Below are 17093 nucleotides of genomic sequence, written 5' to 3' on the forward strand. Positions count from 1 at the left end.
GGTATCGCGTTGGATAGCGGTTAATTTTGATAATTTGTCAATAAATTGATCCAAAGTTTGCCCTTCTTCAGTGAGCCTATTGTGATATTGCTCTGGAGTTTTATTGATCAATAACTCGATGAGGTCCTCAGAATCCCCGTGACGATGGTGAGAAAGAGTTCGAGCCCATCTAATCATGTTGTTTGCCATGTCCTTAACGTCATCTGCGACCGTAAATTTGTATTGACAAAATTTCATCGCTTCATTTTGAGCCCTACGGTCCCAATAATAGTTCAGAAATTTCTTTTTCAATTCATCAAAACGGTGAACGTTGCGAACTGTTTCCAAAAATTGGGGACAATTTTTAGTGCATATGACCTTTTTGAATGCAAAGATTTTATGACTTTCGTCCGCGTTGGCGTTCGAAAAATATTTTTCAAAATCCTCTAAAAATTCGTGTGGAAAGTACACTAATTCGTCCGAAAAATAGACACCTGCGTTTTTAACAGAACCTGGGTCTATTGGGTTGGTTTTAATCTTTTTGGATTTAGTTGCTACTGGCAATTTACGAATCACGTCCTTTACGAAGTTGAGTTCGTCGACAAATTTTTCACAGGCATTGTCCCTAGCTCTAGAATCGCTATTCAATTTCGAAATATGTTCCAAAAGTGTTTGAATAATAGAAGAGTTGTTTGCAGAGTCAATTTTTGCCTCAGAGACATTTATAGAAGTCTCGTCTAATTTGTCAGCTAATTCTTTCATCCATTCGTTGGTTGATTCGACAAGTTTAGATTGTTGGATCGAAATATCTTGAATTTTATCATTTAAATAAATGGCGGCCTTTTTCGCTTCTTTAGCATAATTTTTCGCTTTTCTATTTTCCTGACTATTTGTTTCGAATTTCTCTTTTACGTCAGCTTGAATTTTCTTATTCCAATCCCAAGTCTTTTTGAAAATTTCGTAAACTTCGTCGTCAGTCGTGTCCCTAAGTGATTCGGGGTCAAAGGGATACGAATCGTCCTGAGTACCGACACCTTCATCGGAAGGTGTTTCTGGATTACTATCAACCTCACTTGCATACTCCGGAGCATGTGCCGGAGGTTGATCACTAAAAACATTTGAACTATGATTCTCTTCGTTCATATTCAAATTCGGATTCATTACGCGAGCGGGCTTTCGACTACTTTTGTCTAAGTCCAAAGAAATCAACGGCTTACTTACTCTGCTGCGAGTGCTCAAAGCTGGTGGAGTATTCATAAAGTGCCAAAATGCTTAAAAACGAATGAGTACTGTAACCCACGAGAGTCGAACACAGAATAATTTTTGTGGCAGTGTAGCATGGTCAAAAAGTCCTAAGATTTGAACATTTCTCCCTCCTTTTTTCAAATCGTCGCCTTGGGCTATAAAAAATCCTGAAGGATTTACGACCATGGCTCGCGCCTCCGAGTAAAAAGGGTGACACTTGTTAGACAATTATACGTAAATAATTGGCGGCTAAGTACCCCTTTTTTAACAAAAATACTTCGGCAAAATCTTTGAAACATGCCGCCGGTGGTGGCGGGGTTGGTGGAGGTAAATGTATCTTTTAACTATTTTATACTACATCCGAAAAAATCCCTGTATTTTTTCTCCCTAAATTACAGTACAATTTGGCAACGATGTATTAGAGAGCTAACTACATACCCATGAGCTATTTTTAGGGTGACAGAATTCTTTCCCTTGGTAAGGAATTTAAGGAGACTTCAAGGACGAATCTTAAAACACGTAAATGAAGACTGCGCCAAAAGTAGCAATCTTAAAAAGTGCACCAAATCCCAGTTCCTATGTACATAAAATTTCAAGATTTTTCCTTTCCGAAAAATAGTTCAAAAATGTGGCAAAGTAGCAGATTAAGTAAAAATTGATTTTTTAACTTGAAAAACTGATGTTTACATGTGAATGGTTCAGTAATTATTTCGTTTCTAGAAACGAGGTAAAAAACATAAATTAACCATATGTATAACTAAGCTAATCAAGTTTATCATTTCGTGACTGATTGGTCCCTGATAAGGGTCAACAAAACAGTCTCAGAAATGAGAAAAATATAAGTGATAAATATAATTACGCACGTCATATTTTTTGCACTGATTCAGATCCGAAGATCGGCGAAACAGTATCAAAAAATCAAGGTAAGAATGTGTATTGCATTTTTTGTCTAAGTAAAAATTCTAATCCACATGCTAGGGGAATTTTTCACTTATGTTATCGAAAAAATACAACACATACTCGAATCCATGCGGTAGATTAATATTTGTAGATAAATAAATTACCCACAGCCACCCTCTTTTTACGTAGAGAAGTGTTTATTTTAATGGTGCAATGGTACATCCCAATTGACAAAAGAGCGCTAAAAAAGTTTGGCGAAAACGATGGCGACATTTTGACACTGTTTTTGAGCACGTATGAGGGCGCTCCAATTTTACGCCAATGGAGCGCGCATCAAAATTTTCGCTCTGCACGCCCATATTTTTGATGCGCTCCTTGTTTTTGATGCGCGCTCCCTTGGCGTAAAATTGGAGCGCCCTCGTACGTGCTCGAAAACAGTGTCAAAATGTCGCCATCGTTTTCGCCCTGTTGTTTTTGAAGGAGTTTGTCGCCTATTTTTCCGTTACAGATTCATTTTGAATATTTGCCTGGATTTTGATCGATGTTTTGAGCAATACAAACGAACTTTTAACAATGTTACATGTAAACCCGACTAGTTGATCACACAAATAGCACGCAAAAATAAAAAATTAATATACACTTACAATAAATTAATGACTTTTAAAACAATTTCCAATTTATTTGTTCTTTTTTTTTTACTTTTGAATTTTAAACTGAGAAACTACTGCAAATTAACTCTGCGATCTCTCACACACTCAACACACTAATCTCACTCGCAATTTTCCCACCCAAACTAAAGATTTTCAAAATTCTAACCCCACCAGAGAACTAAAAAAGTAAAAAACCAATTTAATAAAATCTGGGAGAGTCTCACACAAGGAAGCATCCACCGGCCCAGGGAGGAGGTGCCGGGGCCAAAACGTTTATTTAATTTTGGTTAAAAATATTCATCTCTAGACAAATCGAAAAACCACTTTAAACTGCATGTTTCACTGTTCCATTCAAAAAATCACATAACACTGCACTTTAAACACTTTCAAACAAAAAATTACGTTACACTGTACCTTTAATAAAAATCACTTCTATACAAACGGATTCAAAAACACACCATTCACATTTTCAATAATCATTTTTACATAGGTAATATAAGACGCGTTCAAACTGTTTGTAACGGACAACTGGACGTTTCTCTCAGCCACTGAGTGTTTCTTAGGTAGTTAATCAGTTGAAAAATGCGAAGCGATAGAGTTATTAATAGACTATCAGCAATTTACCAGACCAACCGGATGTCAACGTCACAACTCGTTTCAAATTATTAGCGAAAATTTTTATCATAGCGCCAAGTGTAGGGCGATATTTTCTTCAAGCGCCATGAAGAGGGCGAACTATCTCGACTTACGTCTATGTGTTGGGCGAAATTTCATTTGAGTGCCAAGTGTGGGGCGAATTTTTGCCATTCGCCCTCATATGTTAACTGAAAGTTTATTTTCACGTCGTCATGAGGGCGAATTTGAAAAATTTTGCGCTGATTTTCATTAAAACGGACTTAGGAGAGCGACCATTTTGTCAATTGGGATTAAAAACGTCACGTTTCCCTATACCTATTAGAGGGTTCATTGATACTCAGCAACGCAGCTTCCTTGTCTTGTGAAGGACGCGATGCCGAGGTCCCTGACCTAGTTACCTAGTTACTTTTGGAACTATTTCGACTCGGAGATGTGTGAGTCATTTATCCGATTTTTGGGGTAAATAATTTCGACTACAACTATATAGAACTAGGTTATGGTAGATAATTTAGTTATCTAATGGTTCGTTTCTTCGTTTCAACAATATTGCATGCAAATGTTATTTTGAAAATACTGTCGGAAACGAAGTCGAAAGTACAGACTATGCCTAAATTTAAGTACTCAATAATTGAGATTTTTGTGCCACTGTCCGACCTTGTCTCAGTTTCATTCCGTTAGGATTGATTGACAATATCAAGGATAGGGTATAAAAAGTTTACGACTAGTTATTTCTATAAATATCCAAGTAAATTTTCTCAATTTTCAGCATACATTCCGCCTTCTTCGGTTTGGAGAAAATGCTGAACGAGTAAAGAATCTAAACGTAGTCTATATTTAGGGTAGATTCGTAATAAGTCTGGAGCATTGCCATACTCGAACTGTAGTGAATGAGATGAGATTTTTCAAGGCTAACCAAAGATTCCGATTTCTCGAAAATCAATGAAAGTGCGATCCACAATACCAGGTATAATTTCAACTCTTGGTACTTAAAGTGGATCTCCCTACGTTTTTTGAGGCTAACCAAAGATTTCAGGATAGTGCTATACTCACATAGGAGACAAACCAAACGAGGACGCAATGAGAGTGCAAGGGGTCTCTGTGAGTTTAGTGTCTTTCGTGAAATCAATGAAAGTGCGACCCACACAAAAGATCTACGTTAAGGTCAATTGCTAATGTGGGTCTCCCTAGAGTCTTAGATTTTACAAACCGAAAACGAGGACAATACGACCTGTATGATCTCAAATTGGTACATGGTATCCATATAGAGAATCAGCATTTTTCGTTTTGAAAATCTAAGAGTGCCCTATTTTTGACAGATGAAAGGTCATTTTCGAGCTCTCGCCTGCCAAAAACTCATCTATTCGTAATCCAAACTAAATTATTTGTTTTACGAGTAGGGGGACCTAACTACAGGCTCCTTCAACTGGTCAAAAAGATCGATTTTTGAACAGTTAGAGGGTGTATTAAATAATAAAAAAGGTCCCTAATTCACTCCCTATCTCGGGCTATAAATGTCAAAGGCGCCGCGAACCCTTTAATAGAAGGGTGCGCAGCCCTATATGCGCGAGTACATCGCAACCGTATATGTACTTAGCCTATTTCTAAAGTATTTCAGACGTTACCAATATTTTCAATATAAGGGGTTCATAATGTAAGCACTACCTTTGGCAGTGGGGGCAATCCGCCCCCTCACAGTGGTGTCAATTGTTTGTAAAAAACATCGATTTTGAAAATCAATTTTCGATTTTTTTGAAAAAATTGTTTTCAAAAAAATCGGCCAAAAAATAATTGATTCTGTATAATTAATTTTTTCCGATTTTCGATTTTTTTCATATTTTTTAAAATGATTTCTTGAATGATCGTGTTTTGAAATTACTAGAGTTTTCACCAGCGAATTTACATCAATGAAAAAACTGCAATTTCCAGTGCAAATTTTATCGATTTTTCCATTTTTGCAGAATTATTGACAATATTTCAGAGTTTTTTTTTCAGATCATTTTCAATTAATTCTCTCATATTTTTTGAAAAAAATCGAAATAATCGATTGTTGTAAAAATAAAGTCGGAATCAAAAAAATCAGCGGATCAAAAAATCGATTATTTGGGACCAATTTTATCAATTTTTGATTAAATCGATTTTTAATCGACTCCACTACCTACCAGATCCAAAACGTGTTTAGACAATTTTTTGAGTAATATACTCGTAGATGCCCCTTTTGGAATAGAAGTATGTAAGACACATATCTCAGATCATGTGGGAGTAATGTTCATGCTCAATATCTCTGAACAGGTGCAAGAAGTAAATTATGTAAAACCTCAGCAACGAATAATAAATGACACCACCAAGGGAACTTTTCTCAGGTTACTTGAGGGTGAGAATTGGAGTACCTGCTGGACTAAAACAGATACCATTAATACAGCTTTTCATAGTTTCCTAAATGTGTTTTTATTGCACTATGATGTGTCATTCCCATTTGGTATAGTGAAAGGGAAACAAAAAAGTATTAAGGTAAAGTGGGGTAATTCCGATGGTAAAATTCAAAATTTTAGCAATTTCTCATTTTATGGATTTCCTGTACATTTTGGGGGGAAAATGATAAAACAACTTTATTCCTACGTCCTTCAGCTACACATTCACTATATTGAAGAGTGATTTGTGCGGAGGCTTCATACATATTCCGATAATGAGTTAATTTGAGTTTTATAAGGAAAGTAATTTCTCCTGGGGTAATTCCGAGCCAGTAATGTTGAAATATACCATTTATTGCATACTTGGGTTTTTATTTCATGTTAATTGAATCATTAGAACAAAAATTGAAAATTTTTTACAAATATGCATTTTTGAGGCATAATTTTCCAAAACTAGACTAACTAGAGAAAAAAGCCCCCTTCTAAGGATTTTCGTTGATAATTTTGACCCCCCCCAAAACAATACTACACCAAAACAGAGAAAAAAACATTACAGGGCAATTTTGCTAGGGCTATCGGAATTACCCCAGGGCATGAAAAATGATCGACATGTTTAATAATTCAATACCACCAAACAAATAATTATAAAAGCAAAATCAAAAGAGGTACTGACACTTTAACACGTATCCATCAAATTTCAACTTCTAAACAGAATTTTTCAACAAGTTTTCAACAGTAAAAATGAGTTTCAAAAATGCACTGTTTTTTGCGGCAAAGGTTTTGGGCATTCAGATTTTGAACACTGCACAGACTTGACAAAATGGAGCAGATGGACCATCTGTTCATTAATGGGTGTAGGTTAGCACTAAAACTATCTACTGTCTTCATCATTTGTGCCAAAATGTGTTTTGCAACAAAGCTAGGGCTTGCTATCGGAATTACCCCATATCGGAATTACCCCACTTTACCTTACGAAATTCCCCCTACCCACCCAAATTGAAATCAAAACTGTTAAGCAAAATTTAATGGACCTTCACAGCATGAAGAAGAGTTTTGACTCTTACAACTACATAGCACAGAATTCAGGACTAAATTTCACTAAGTTAGTATAGACTTCATGGCTGCAAAAATTTATAACAAAATTCCAAATGAAATCAAAGTTGTCAATTGCACAAAATTATTTTCTAAAACTCTGAAAAAATGGCTGCTAAAAAAAGCATTCTATTCAATAGATGAGTATATGGACACTGTTACATAACTGAGTGCATTTGAAACTGAACTTTCAGTGACTTGTATTTTTGATTTATCATCTTCAGTACTCAGTAGTAATGATCATTTATACAGCATCATTGTTTCATTTTAATTTTTTTTGTGTGATCGATAATTTTGTGATGTTGTAAATAATTCTAAGAATCTTTTTTAAATGTACCAAATATCTCAATATTGTACTTTTTCTGATCTATTGCAATTATGTTTTTTTGTTTTTTTTTTTTTATTCCATTGCTTTATTGAAGACAGTAATGTAAATATGTATCTGTGCTATTTCTATACCTCTATAATGCTGTACATGGTACATTCATTTAAATTTTCATATTATTTCATTTTATTATTCATTTTTTAATATATCTTTGTTATTAAATAAGTCGACTTTGTAAATGCAGCAATGCTGCCTATTGCAAAAAATAAAGTTGATTTGATTTGATTTGATTTGAAGGGTTCAAAAAGAAAAAAAAAGTAAAAATGTAATAAACATAAACATGAAAAATCAAAATAGAACTAGAACAACTACTAGAGCAGAAGGAAAAGGGATAAATTTGCGATTCATAAATCTAAAATTTCAAATGTTAGGCTTATCCTATGTAGTTCAACTCAAGTGGAATATGACTTTTGATTATTGACTATATTTTGCTTACCTATTCATTCAAAATTCTGTTTAAAACGTGTTTCAAACAGCGTTTTAAACAACGAATCGATGGAACTGTTCTTAACATTTTGTTTAAAACAAAACAAAAAACGGTTTTATTTCAACACTGAAATTCAAAATCAACTTCATCTCAAATACCTACTCGTACTTAAGGAGTGAGGTGATTGCAATTAAACTCACCTAATCCCGACGTGAAGTAAACTAGTCCAATAATCGCGTACTTTAACACTGCTAGTGTAGAACATAATGCACTGTATAAAGCGTTTTCAAGCGCACTATATTTTTTATTTAAAGTGTAAGATGAGGATCCGTAAAATATAGCTGCCTCGCTAATCAGTATGGATATGAACGAAAATAAATACATTTGTGTCTGCAAAATAAAACAATATACAATATACCTAGGTACCTACAAATCGTAATATGTAATAAATAATAATTGAGATGGGGTATAGACACTAGACCTGCGTATGCCCAGTGTCTATAAGATGGGGGATCGGTAAGCCTTCAGTTCAGTCTCGACAATCCATTCACTCGTGTGCAGCTAAAGGTACCTAATGTATTTGAAAAAATCAGCAAAAATGGAATCTACGTAGATCTAGAATGACAGATTTTGGTGATCTTATGAGAATGAAATTGAGAATTTATAAAGATTATTTCTGCAAATTTTCAACAAAAAAAGTGAATACACGTATTTTTGGACTCTAAAATTCCTGGACCACCGGATGAACACATTGTTTTTCACAAGAAACTATTTTTTGGAAATTTCTTGCGGATTAGGTGGTGAAAAATTGCTGTGAAAGTTCCTGCTCCAATTTTCTATTTTCATGTTACTGCTATACCTTAAAGTCTTCAATTTTGTGCCAGTTTTTGTTTCATTTGCGTTCATAGAAAACCTATGTTAGAAGGTATCAATCATTTATTCAATTTCTTTGGTTGATTGTTTACATTGATGTAATCAACTGTAGAATGTATTTTTTGGGCAATATTATTTACAAAAGTTCAGAGCCGCACGTTCAAATACTTCTCCAAAAATGAATAAAATTGATATCACACCTTCAAACGGTCGTCAGCGAGCAAAAATTCTGAAATTAGGGGGAGCGGGTAAAAAAATTAGAGAACAAAAATTAATATGGATTTTCTACTTTTTTACCCGGTAAAAAAAAATAGAAAACCGGGCTTGATTCGTTCTCTATTTTTTTACCCCCTCTAAAAAATTTTTAGAAAACATTTTGATGAAAAATAACTAGCTCATCTAATAAACCACAGTGTGTAGAATTCAGTGATGTAGGTACTCATGAACTCATTTTGATGGAAATTAGTGCGACTCATCCTTAAAATCAAAACTCACTTTTTTAAAATTTTGTTAAGAAAATCGACTAAAATTCACATCACATTTTTCAAAGTCTCCTGAACCATGAACATTAAATGGAAAATGCAGCTTTTCAAGGGCATTGTGTTCTATAAAAGAAGCATAAAACATGTTAATATGGTTTTCAAATCGATTCATGACTTTGGTGGCATATTTTTCAGAAAATTCTTGGGGGGGGGGTAAAAAACTAGAGGGGGTAAAAAAACTAGAGAGGGTAAAAAAACTGGGCCGTTACCCCTATAGGTAATTTATGTATAAAGATTATTTTTGAATGTGCCCAATTTATATATGTCTTCGAACTTCGAAGACATATGAACGAAAAGATCTTTTCGTTCATTTTATCTCAGACTCATGTGTCGAGTTTGTAATTGTCATTAGGGTCATTCCACGTCAATTGGACCAAAAAGTGGTAGGTGGGTTCGGCGATTTTTTTGAAATTTTTCCTGTGGAAAGACCTTCCGAAGGGATGACCAATGGCGCAAATCGCAGCCCTCTAGCCCATTTCTAACGGCAGCCAGGGGGTGTCAAAGTTTTCAGTGAACCTAAAATATCATCCATTTCAGCAGTGGATTGCTCGATAACCGCGATACCTACCGAAATGGAACTTTTCCCAATAGTTAGGGGTTTTGAAAGGCTTTTTGGTGATATCATAAAAATCAGTGTTGCCACTTTTTTTCGTACAAAAAATTAGCTCAAAAAGTTTCGAAACGTAGTTTTCATATCGTTCCGACTCTCAAAAATTCTAAAAAAAATATATTATGGACAACTGTTCATGCTGAACAACATATTAAAAAATTGGGATGGTAACTTGTAACAAAGTCGATTTAAAAAAATTTAAACTTTGCGATAAAATGCAATTTTTTGATTTAAAATATGAAAAAAAGTTTTGATAGGTGAAGTTGACCCATTTGACCCCTATTTTTAAGTATCTGTTGAAAAAGTTGAAAAAACCCCTTCACTCGGTGAAATTAACTCATCACAAAAAAATCAGAATTCAAAAAAATTCAAAAAAAAGCAAATTTTATTTTTTTTGCTGTGAGTGAGATTTTATCAACTTTTTCATGAAATACGTCAGAAAGTGTTCAAAATAAGACAACTGAATAAATTTAAACTTTTTTTGATGTTTGAAATTGAAAATTGAATTTTTTCGAATTTTGATTTTTTTGTGATGAGTTAATTTCACCGAGTGAAGGGGTTTTTTCAACTTTTTCAACAGATACTTAAAAATAGGGGTCAAATGGGTCAACTTTACCAATCAAAACTTTTTTTCATGTTTTAAATCAAAAAATCGCATTTTTTCGCAAAGTTTGAATTTTTTTAAATCGACTTTGTTACAAGTTACCATCCCAATTTTTTAATATGTTGTTCAGCATGAACAGTTGTCCATAATATATTTTTTTCAGAATTTTTGAGAGTCGGAACGATATGAAAACTACGTTTTGAAACTTTTTGAGCTAATTTTTTGTACGAAAAAAAGTGGCAACACTGATTTTTATGATATCACCAAAAGTCCTTTCAAAACCCCTAACTATTGGGAAAAGTTCCATTTCGGTAGGTATCGCGGTTATCGAGCAATCCACTGCTGAAATGGATGATATTTTAGGTTCACTGAAAACTTTGACACCCCCTGGCTGCCGTTAAAAATGGGCTAGAGGGCTGCGATTTGCGCCATTGGTCATCCCTTCGGAAGGTCTTTCCACAGGAACAATTTCAAAAAAATCGCCGAACCCACCGTACCACTTCTTGGTCCAATTGACGTGGAATGACCCATTACTGACCCCCCCCCCCCTGGTGTGCTTACACTTATCTTGTGCCGAGTTTGTATATATGCCACATAACTTTGAGTATCTCTCCATACTTTGAGAACTGCCCTGCGGTTTGCGTCATTCGTCATCTCTCATCGAGGTTCATCCTCATAAAAAATACTTATTCAGAAAATCGCCTACCTCAACTCAAGTGCAAAAAGTTTAGTGAGTTGACAGTTTCGTCCTCAAGCAATTTGGGATTCTCCACGTACTCGTACCTACCTATTTCAGTTGGTGTACATAAGCTTGAAGAAATGTTATTAAATGTACCTAAATTATACTCGTACCCAACCCCTGGCAGATTTGTTCTGTAAAGTAGAATATTTTCCTATGCTACCTAATTGCGTAAATTACGTGACTTACATGTGTAAACTTGATTTTTTTTTGCCTAAGAATAGCAAGTAGATAAGCTGTCATAAATCCTAATAAATAAGGTCCACATCTTGTACTCGTAGCAATGTATACGTAATAAAAGCCTTCATCGTTCAATTTATCTCTTGTCTGGCTAAAAAAAAAAAAAAAAACGCAATTAAATCAGAAGTTTTTCGTTAAGTTAAAAATAATTATTGTAGGCTAGATGTTACTTACTCGAAATAAAATCGAACTATCCCTGGTAACTGTTTCGTGAAAGTAAAGAAGAATGTCATCGTAATGGCAGAGATAAATGTAAGTACCACCGCAAAAACACCAACTTTTCGATTTTTCGTAAAAATGTATAATAAAATTCCTCCAATCGTGGCTAGTTGAATGTCAGCCGTTATGTACCAGGTAAATATAAGACACTGGGAAAGTCATGCAATGCAACACAATATTATATGGTATAAAAACTGAATAAAATTTTTGTAAAACTATCGGCCATCATTAAAAACGAAATGCGTCATCTCCCAAAAAACACATTGATGGTTGTCATTTAAAAAAAAAATCAAAATTTAAACATGAAAAAAGTTGCAGTATCAAATTTACGAGTTGAACCAAGTTAGTTGGAAATGATTACTCTTTGTATACGACCTAAGGTACCTGTGTTAACGAAATGTTATTGCGTTTAAAAAAATTAAACTGAATACCTAACACAGAACGCGACGACTTTTTCAGTCATGAACCCATCTATCAAAATCTGATAAATTTTACCTAACAGATGGTTATTAATTAATTACTTACTGATTTGTCAGGTTTGACAAAATTACTAATGAAGAATACGGTAGTCCACCAGCTTTCCCTGCAATTGTTAACTTCGGTCATTGATCTGTAATTCCATAACGGACCATCTCCCACATATGGGATCATATAAATCGCATACAACGCCATCAAAGCAAATGTTGGAATCATTCTAGAAGAAAATATTTATCAAAAATTATGCTAACATAAAAAATTACTTATACTGGAACTTCAGATTAGGATAGAACCGGGTACCACTAGGAGCAATGTTATGTGAAAGTGTTGCCTATCTTAAAATTTGAAGGGGCAAATTGCATTCTTTGAAACTAACGATCAAAATTCATTTTTGACCTCAAGAGTGAGTAAGTAAGTACAGATACCTATATGACATTAAAAACTAAACAAAGTCACATATTATGACTTAATGCCTAACGTGCAATTTGAAGGGGCTATGAATAAATTTTAATTTCAAAAAAATATGGTGATGCCTGGGTTCCCACTACGCGTCTTAACTCCCAAGGGGGAACCACTAGAATCGGGGACTGAGCAGGCTTTGCCTTATGTATTCACCCAACCAAAGTGAAATTATGTCAATATACTCAATAAGAAGACACAAGGTGTAGGTACTGCTCAACGTATATTGCCAGTAGTGCACATACAAGTCATCTGTCATAGTCATACAGATGCCAAATACAACTATACCAGATAGCTATTTCTGCTGTGCGTTGGATAAGAGCTGACATCAGTGACATCCATTGTACAAAGGTCAGTCAACAAATAAGTTTCCCTCGTTCAGAAAATTAGGAAGGAAAACACCTAGGAACTTGAAATTTTCAGGGAATCTTGTGTACAACCTTTGAGCACTACTCTGCAAAATTTTATTTGGATCCGTTCAGTAGTTCGTTTATAATGAGAGTTTGAAGATGTGCTAGGAGTTTTATAGCGTGTCCGAGGTTCAAGTGGCTCAACGAGGAGTAAAAAAAATTTAATTTCAAAAAAAATACGTCAATGAATTTTTACAGATGCCTACTGATCCTCCATGAAGAAAAAATTGTCCTAATTTGAACAATATGTGAGTGGTGCCGAAATCCAGCGGTGAGCGCACGAGCGTGATAAGTGATCATAGGGTAGGTTGCACAACTAGTGTTTCAAAAACGAACTCAACAGCCAAAATTGATGAAATTATACACAATAATTTTAATATCAGTATCAAAAACATCATATGTGAGCATGATGCTTCATATTTGACTGCCTAAAAAACATTATTGAACTTTGAAAGTCATTTTCAGTACCGGTACCTCTAAATTTGAATGTGCTGCGTCACAAACAAAATTTCGCTGTTCAAGTTGCTGCATGTCAAAAGAATAGTCAGAATTTGTGTAAGAATGATGAAAACAAGTTCCTCAACACAATGGTAACCAAAAACAGGGTTGAGAGCATCACTATGCCTCGCAAATTTGGCACAACCCCCATCGTGAAATCGATTTAAGTTTGAACTCGGACCCGCTATAAAACTCCTACCACATCTTCAACCTCTCATTATAAACGAACAACTGAACGGATCCAAATGAAATTTTGCAGAGTGGTGCTCAAAGGTTGTATCAAGATTCCCTGAAAATTTCAAGTTCCTAGGTATTTCCCTTCCTAATTTTCAGAACGAGGGAAACTTATTTGTTGACTGACCTTTGTAAAAGATGCCTCGTCTTTAAGATAAATCCAACTGCCAAGAGGCAGACATCTGTGGCTGCGGCTACCTCTCTATGGAGCTAATCCACCAAAGAGCACTGATGTGAAAACAGTGTAGCCTCTGCCTGGGCATAAAGTTCCCAACTAGGTGAGTAACTTGGAGTCTCAAGTCCCCACTACAAATAGTTAGTCTAAAAATGAACAAATTTTATTACCTATGATCTATTTTTCTCTAACTCGATAATTTTAAAAGTACATTTTTATTTGGAATTTTGATGCGTTGATTGACGAAAAGTCGAAAACTAAATTAAAACTCACTCAGCAACATCGAACAAATATCGAATAAAAATATTTTATTTTAATTTATAAAATAAATATTACCTTGAAAAATGAAGAGGGTTTGATGACCCCAGGGACACGAAACTAGGCATTTTCTTTGGGGGGGGGGGGGGGTAGTATTCAACCAAAAATTTGCCGACTGATATGACAAAAAAATAACCATTTTGCTGATTAGAACAGTGAGTTTTTTAATGTGAAATAAAATCTGATGAGAAGAAAAGTTTTCCAATTGATATACATACTCAACACATATTTGGGTATTAGGTTATATTCATAGCTTATTATGACTTATAAAAAATTTGCATGTTCATTTTTGAATTTTTTCTTTTTATAAAAATGAAAATAAACAAACAAATTGGCCCGAGCGTTGCGAGGGCAAAAGCTTTTGAGAATTTTTATTTTTATGAGTAAAAGAACAATGATTTTTCATGGGAGGAGGTTGATTTTTTCTTTAGAAATTTCAGCTACAAAAAAAAGGAAAAATGTCCAAACAAAGTGAGGGCAAAGCTCTCAAAATTTTGTATTTTGAGAAGTAAAAAAACATTTTTTTTCTGTGTGAGGAGTTTATTTTTGGGTTTGAACATTTTTTAAAAGTTTGAATAAGTATATAGTTGATTTCCAGATACTTAGTTTGATTTTGAATTAAAAAAAACAACACGCCTGAGCGAAGCGAGGGCTGAAGTACTTATTTTGAAAATTCATAATTCAAGTACCTAGTATACGTAAATTATTAATTATTACTTTCTTACAAAAAGTCAGTTTTTTAATTACATTCGACATTCTTAAAATTTAGGAGAGCACTTCTACCTACATAGAACAGATTTTTCCCAGATGTAAAAATTTAGAAATAGATGAACTGTATTCAGTCTCTTTATTAGGACAAACAATTTTTAAAACTTATGAACTTTGTCGAGTCTCAGCAAAGTCGGCAAATCTTGGCAAAGTTGGCAATTGCCGACTAAACCAATTTTTCCCAAATTTGCCGACTACCTATCCATAATGACTGAGGGCCCTTAGTTTTGTCCCTGGATGACCCTTAAGCTAGTGAAACATTTTAAACCATAATTTGACATTCAAAATACATTTCAATTGATAAGAAATAATTCAGTAGTTACCTACTTATCACTAGAATATTATTATCAATACTGAAAGACCTAATTTACCTACTAATTTGGACATTTCATTAAAAATTATTTTTTTTCTCGTTTTAAACATTTGTACTGGATGGTGCTCCGATCTGCTGGAGAGTATTTTTTAGAAAAATAATTTTACTACATCTCATAATTTTCCTTCCTTTCTTTTTTTGTAAAAAAAAAATCCGAAATTAGGGTACCTATAATGGAGCTTATTTTGAACATTTTCTGATTCACATAAAATGAACAAAATAGCTCAAAATTTACAACTTGATGACGGAACATCCCATTGAATTGCTTACTTTAAAGCAGTTTTTGTAAAACATTGAAAAAGTGCCCAAAATTAAAACGGTTGACATTACCTACTCACTTACTATTCATTTCCGCAATAATTTTTTTCATTGGGATTTTTTGAAATTAAAATTCATTCATAGCCCTTTCAATTTATAAGTTGGGCAAAAAGTCATAAACTTAATAGTATGTGATTTTGTTCAGCTTAGTTGACGTATAGGTATGGGTAGGGTATTTTGCCTTCTAATATGTGATTAGATAATCTGTATGTCATGTCTGTTTTTTTATGGATGGATGTTGAAAGTCGTGAGAGTGGGGAAAAAAGACTGCATCAGACATTTAGGTAGGATCCTACCTAAACTAGTTGTTATTATTATGTATTTTTGATTAGAATAGAACGGGTTTTCCACATCACGTATTCGAGTATCTTTTTACAATTCTTGTAATGTTTCAATTGTAATATTTCGATGAGATTATAATGGGTTAATTTGAATTGAATTTTCCAGTCATTTATTTCGCGAGTTATGAATTTTGAATTTATTTATTCGAATATGAGTGTTAAAATGGAGTAAATTGTGGTATAGAGTCTGGTATGCCGGCCCAGAGATGACTTGTTCATCTTCTGTGGCATAATGGTGTGAATTTCTCTTCCTCAATGATCTACAATATAGTCAAGGTACATGACTGGAGTCTCAAATAATTTATCATATAGGTCAAGGTAAAGATCTCATTAAATAATTAATGTAGTTCATGTAAGTATGAACTCACCAAGTTAGAATTTCAGAATCAAAGTGATGAATGAATTGATCGAATGGTTTAGAATATTCAATTTTCAATCTTAATTCAATAATTATAGTGTTTCTATTTGTATTAATTAGAATTTTGTAACTTCTCAAAAAGGGATATTTTTCCAAACCTTTTATTTTTCGATTATAGATAGGTTGATAACAATCTCTGTAAATATTCGCCAGATTTTTGAATATGAGAAACGAGTAACGATCCTACTTCCCTGAAATTCCCATGTATTTCCTATTTTATTTACCTATCCGATTCCTACACGTCAAATCTTATTAAAAAATCCCCTTCTGTAATTCCCACAACCAAAACCTATACCACATAGTACTTAGGTACTTACTCCCAAGGTTCGAAAATGAATTTTTTCCGTTGGTTTTAAAGAATGCGATTTCCCCCTTTTTAAAAATAGGCAACATCTTGACCTAACTTTTTTTAGTAGTACCCGGTTGTATCCAAATCGGAAATTTCAGTGATCTCTCACTGAACACTCTGTATGTACATAGATAGGAGATACGATTATTTTCTCTGCGAAGTGAAATTTTTTTTTTTCAAGGAGGTAACAAGTTTGTTCAAACACTTTCTCACCTTGTCCACCTGTATGCGATGCTGGTGAATAGAAAAGCTATTCCTTCTTTCAACATATAAGAAAATCCCAGATGAAAAGTTAAAAACCCACTTATCAGAAAAAATACATTCAGAATATCGGGCCGGGAAAGTAGTACGGCTGCTTTGCTAAATTGCTGCAAAAATAGCTCATTAGATGACTGAACTTGGGCGG

The 17093-nt window shown here is 34.1% G+C and overlaps 1 protein-coding gene across 1 annotated transcript in view; it reads right to left on the bottom strand.

Moving 5' to 3' along the window:
* Window positions 1–17093, bottom strand: part of LOC135839120 (O-acyltransferase like protein-like) — a 33670-nt gene that overhangs the window by 16297 nt on the left and 280 nt on the right. The window contains exons 2-6 of the mRNA XM_065354997.1: window positions 16901–17055; window positions 12075–12243; window positions 11505–11698; window positions 11280–11421; window positions 7923–8112 (exon numbers count right to left, since the gene is read on the bottom strand). Coding sequence (XP_065211069.1) covers window positions 7923–8112; window positions 11280–11421; window positions 11505–11698; window positions 12075–12243; window positions 16901–16956 — 751 coding nt within the window. The 5' untranslated portion in view covers window positions 16957–17055. The remainder of the gene's footprint in view (window positions 1–7922; window positions 8113–11279; window positions 11422–11504; window positions 11699–12074; window positions 12244–16900; window positions 17056–17093) is intronic.

The sequence above is a fragment of the Planococcus citri genome, chromosome 3, assembly GCF_950023065.1.
Source record: "Planococcus citri chromosome 3, ihPlaCitr1.1, whole genome shotgun sequence".
Taxonomy (NCBI): domain Eukaryota; kingdom Metazoa; phylum Arthropoda; class Insecta; order Hemiptera; family Pseudococcidae; genus Planococcus; species Planococcus citri.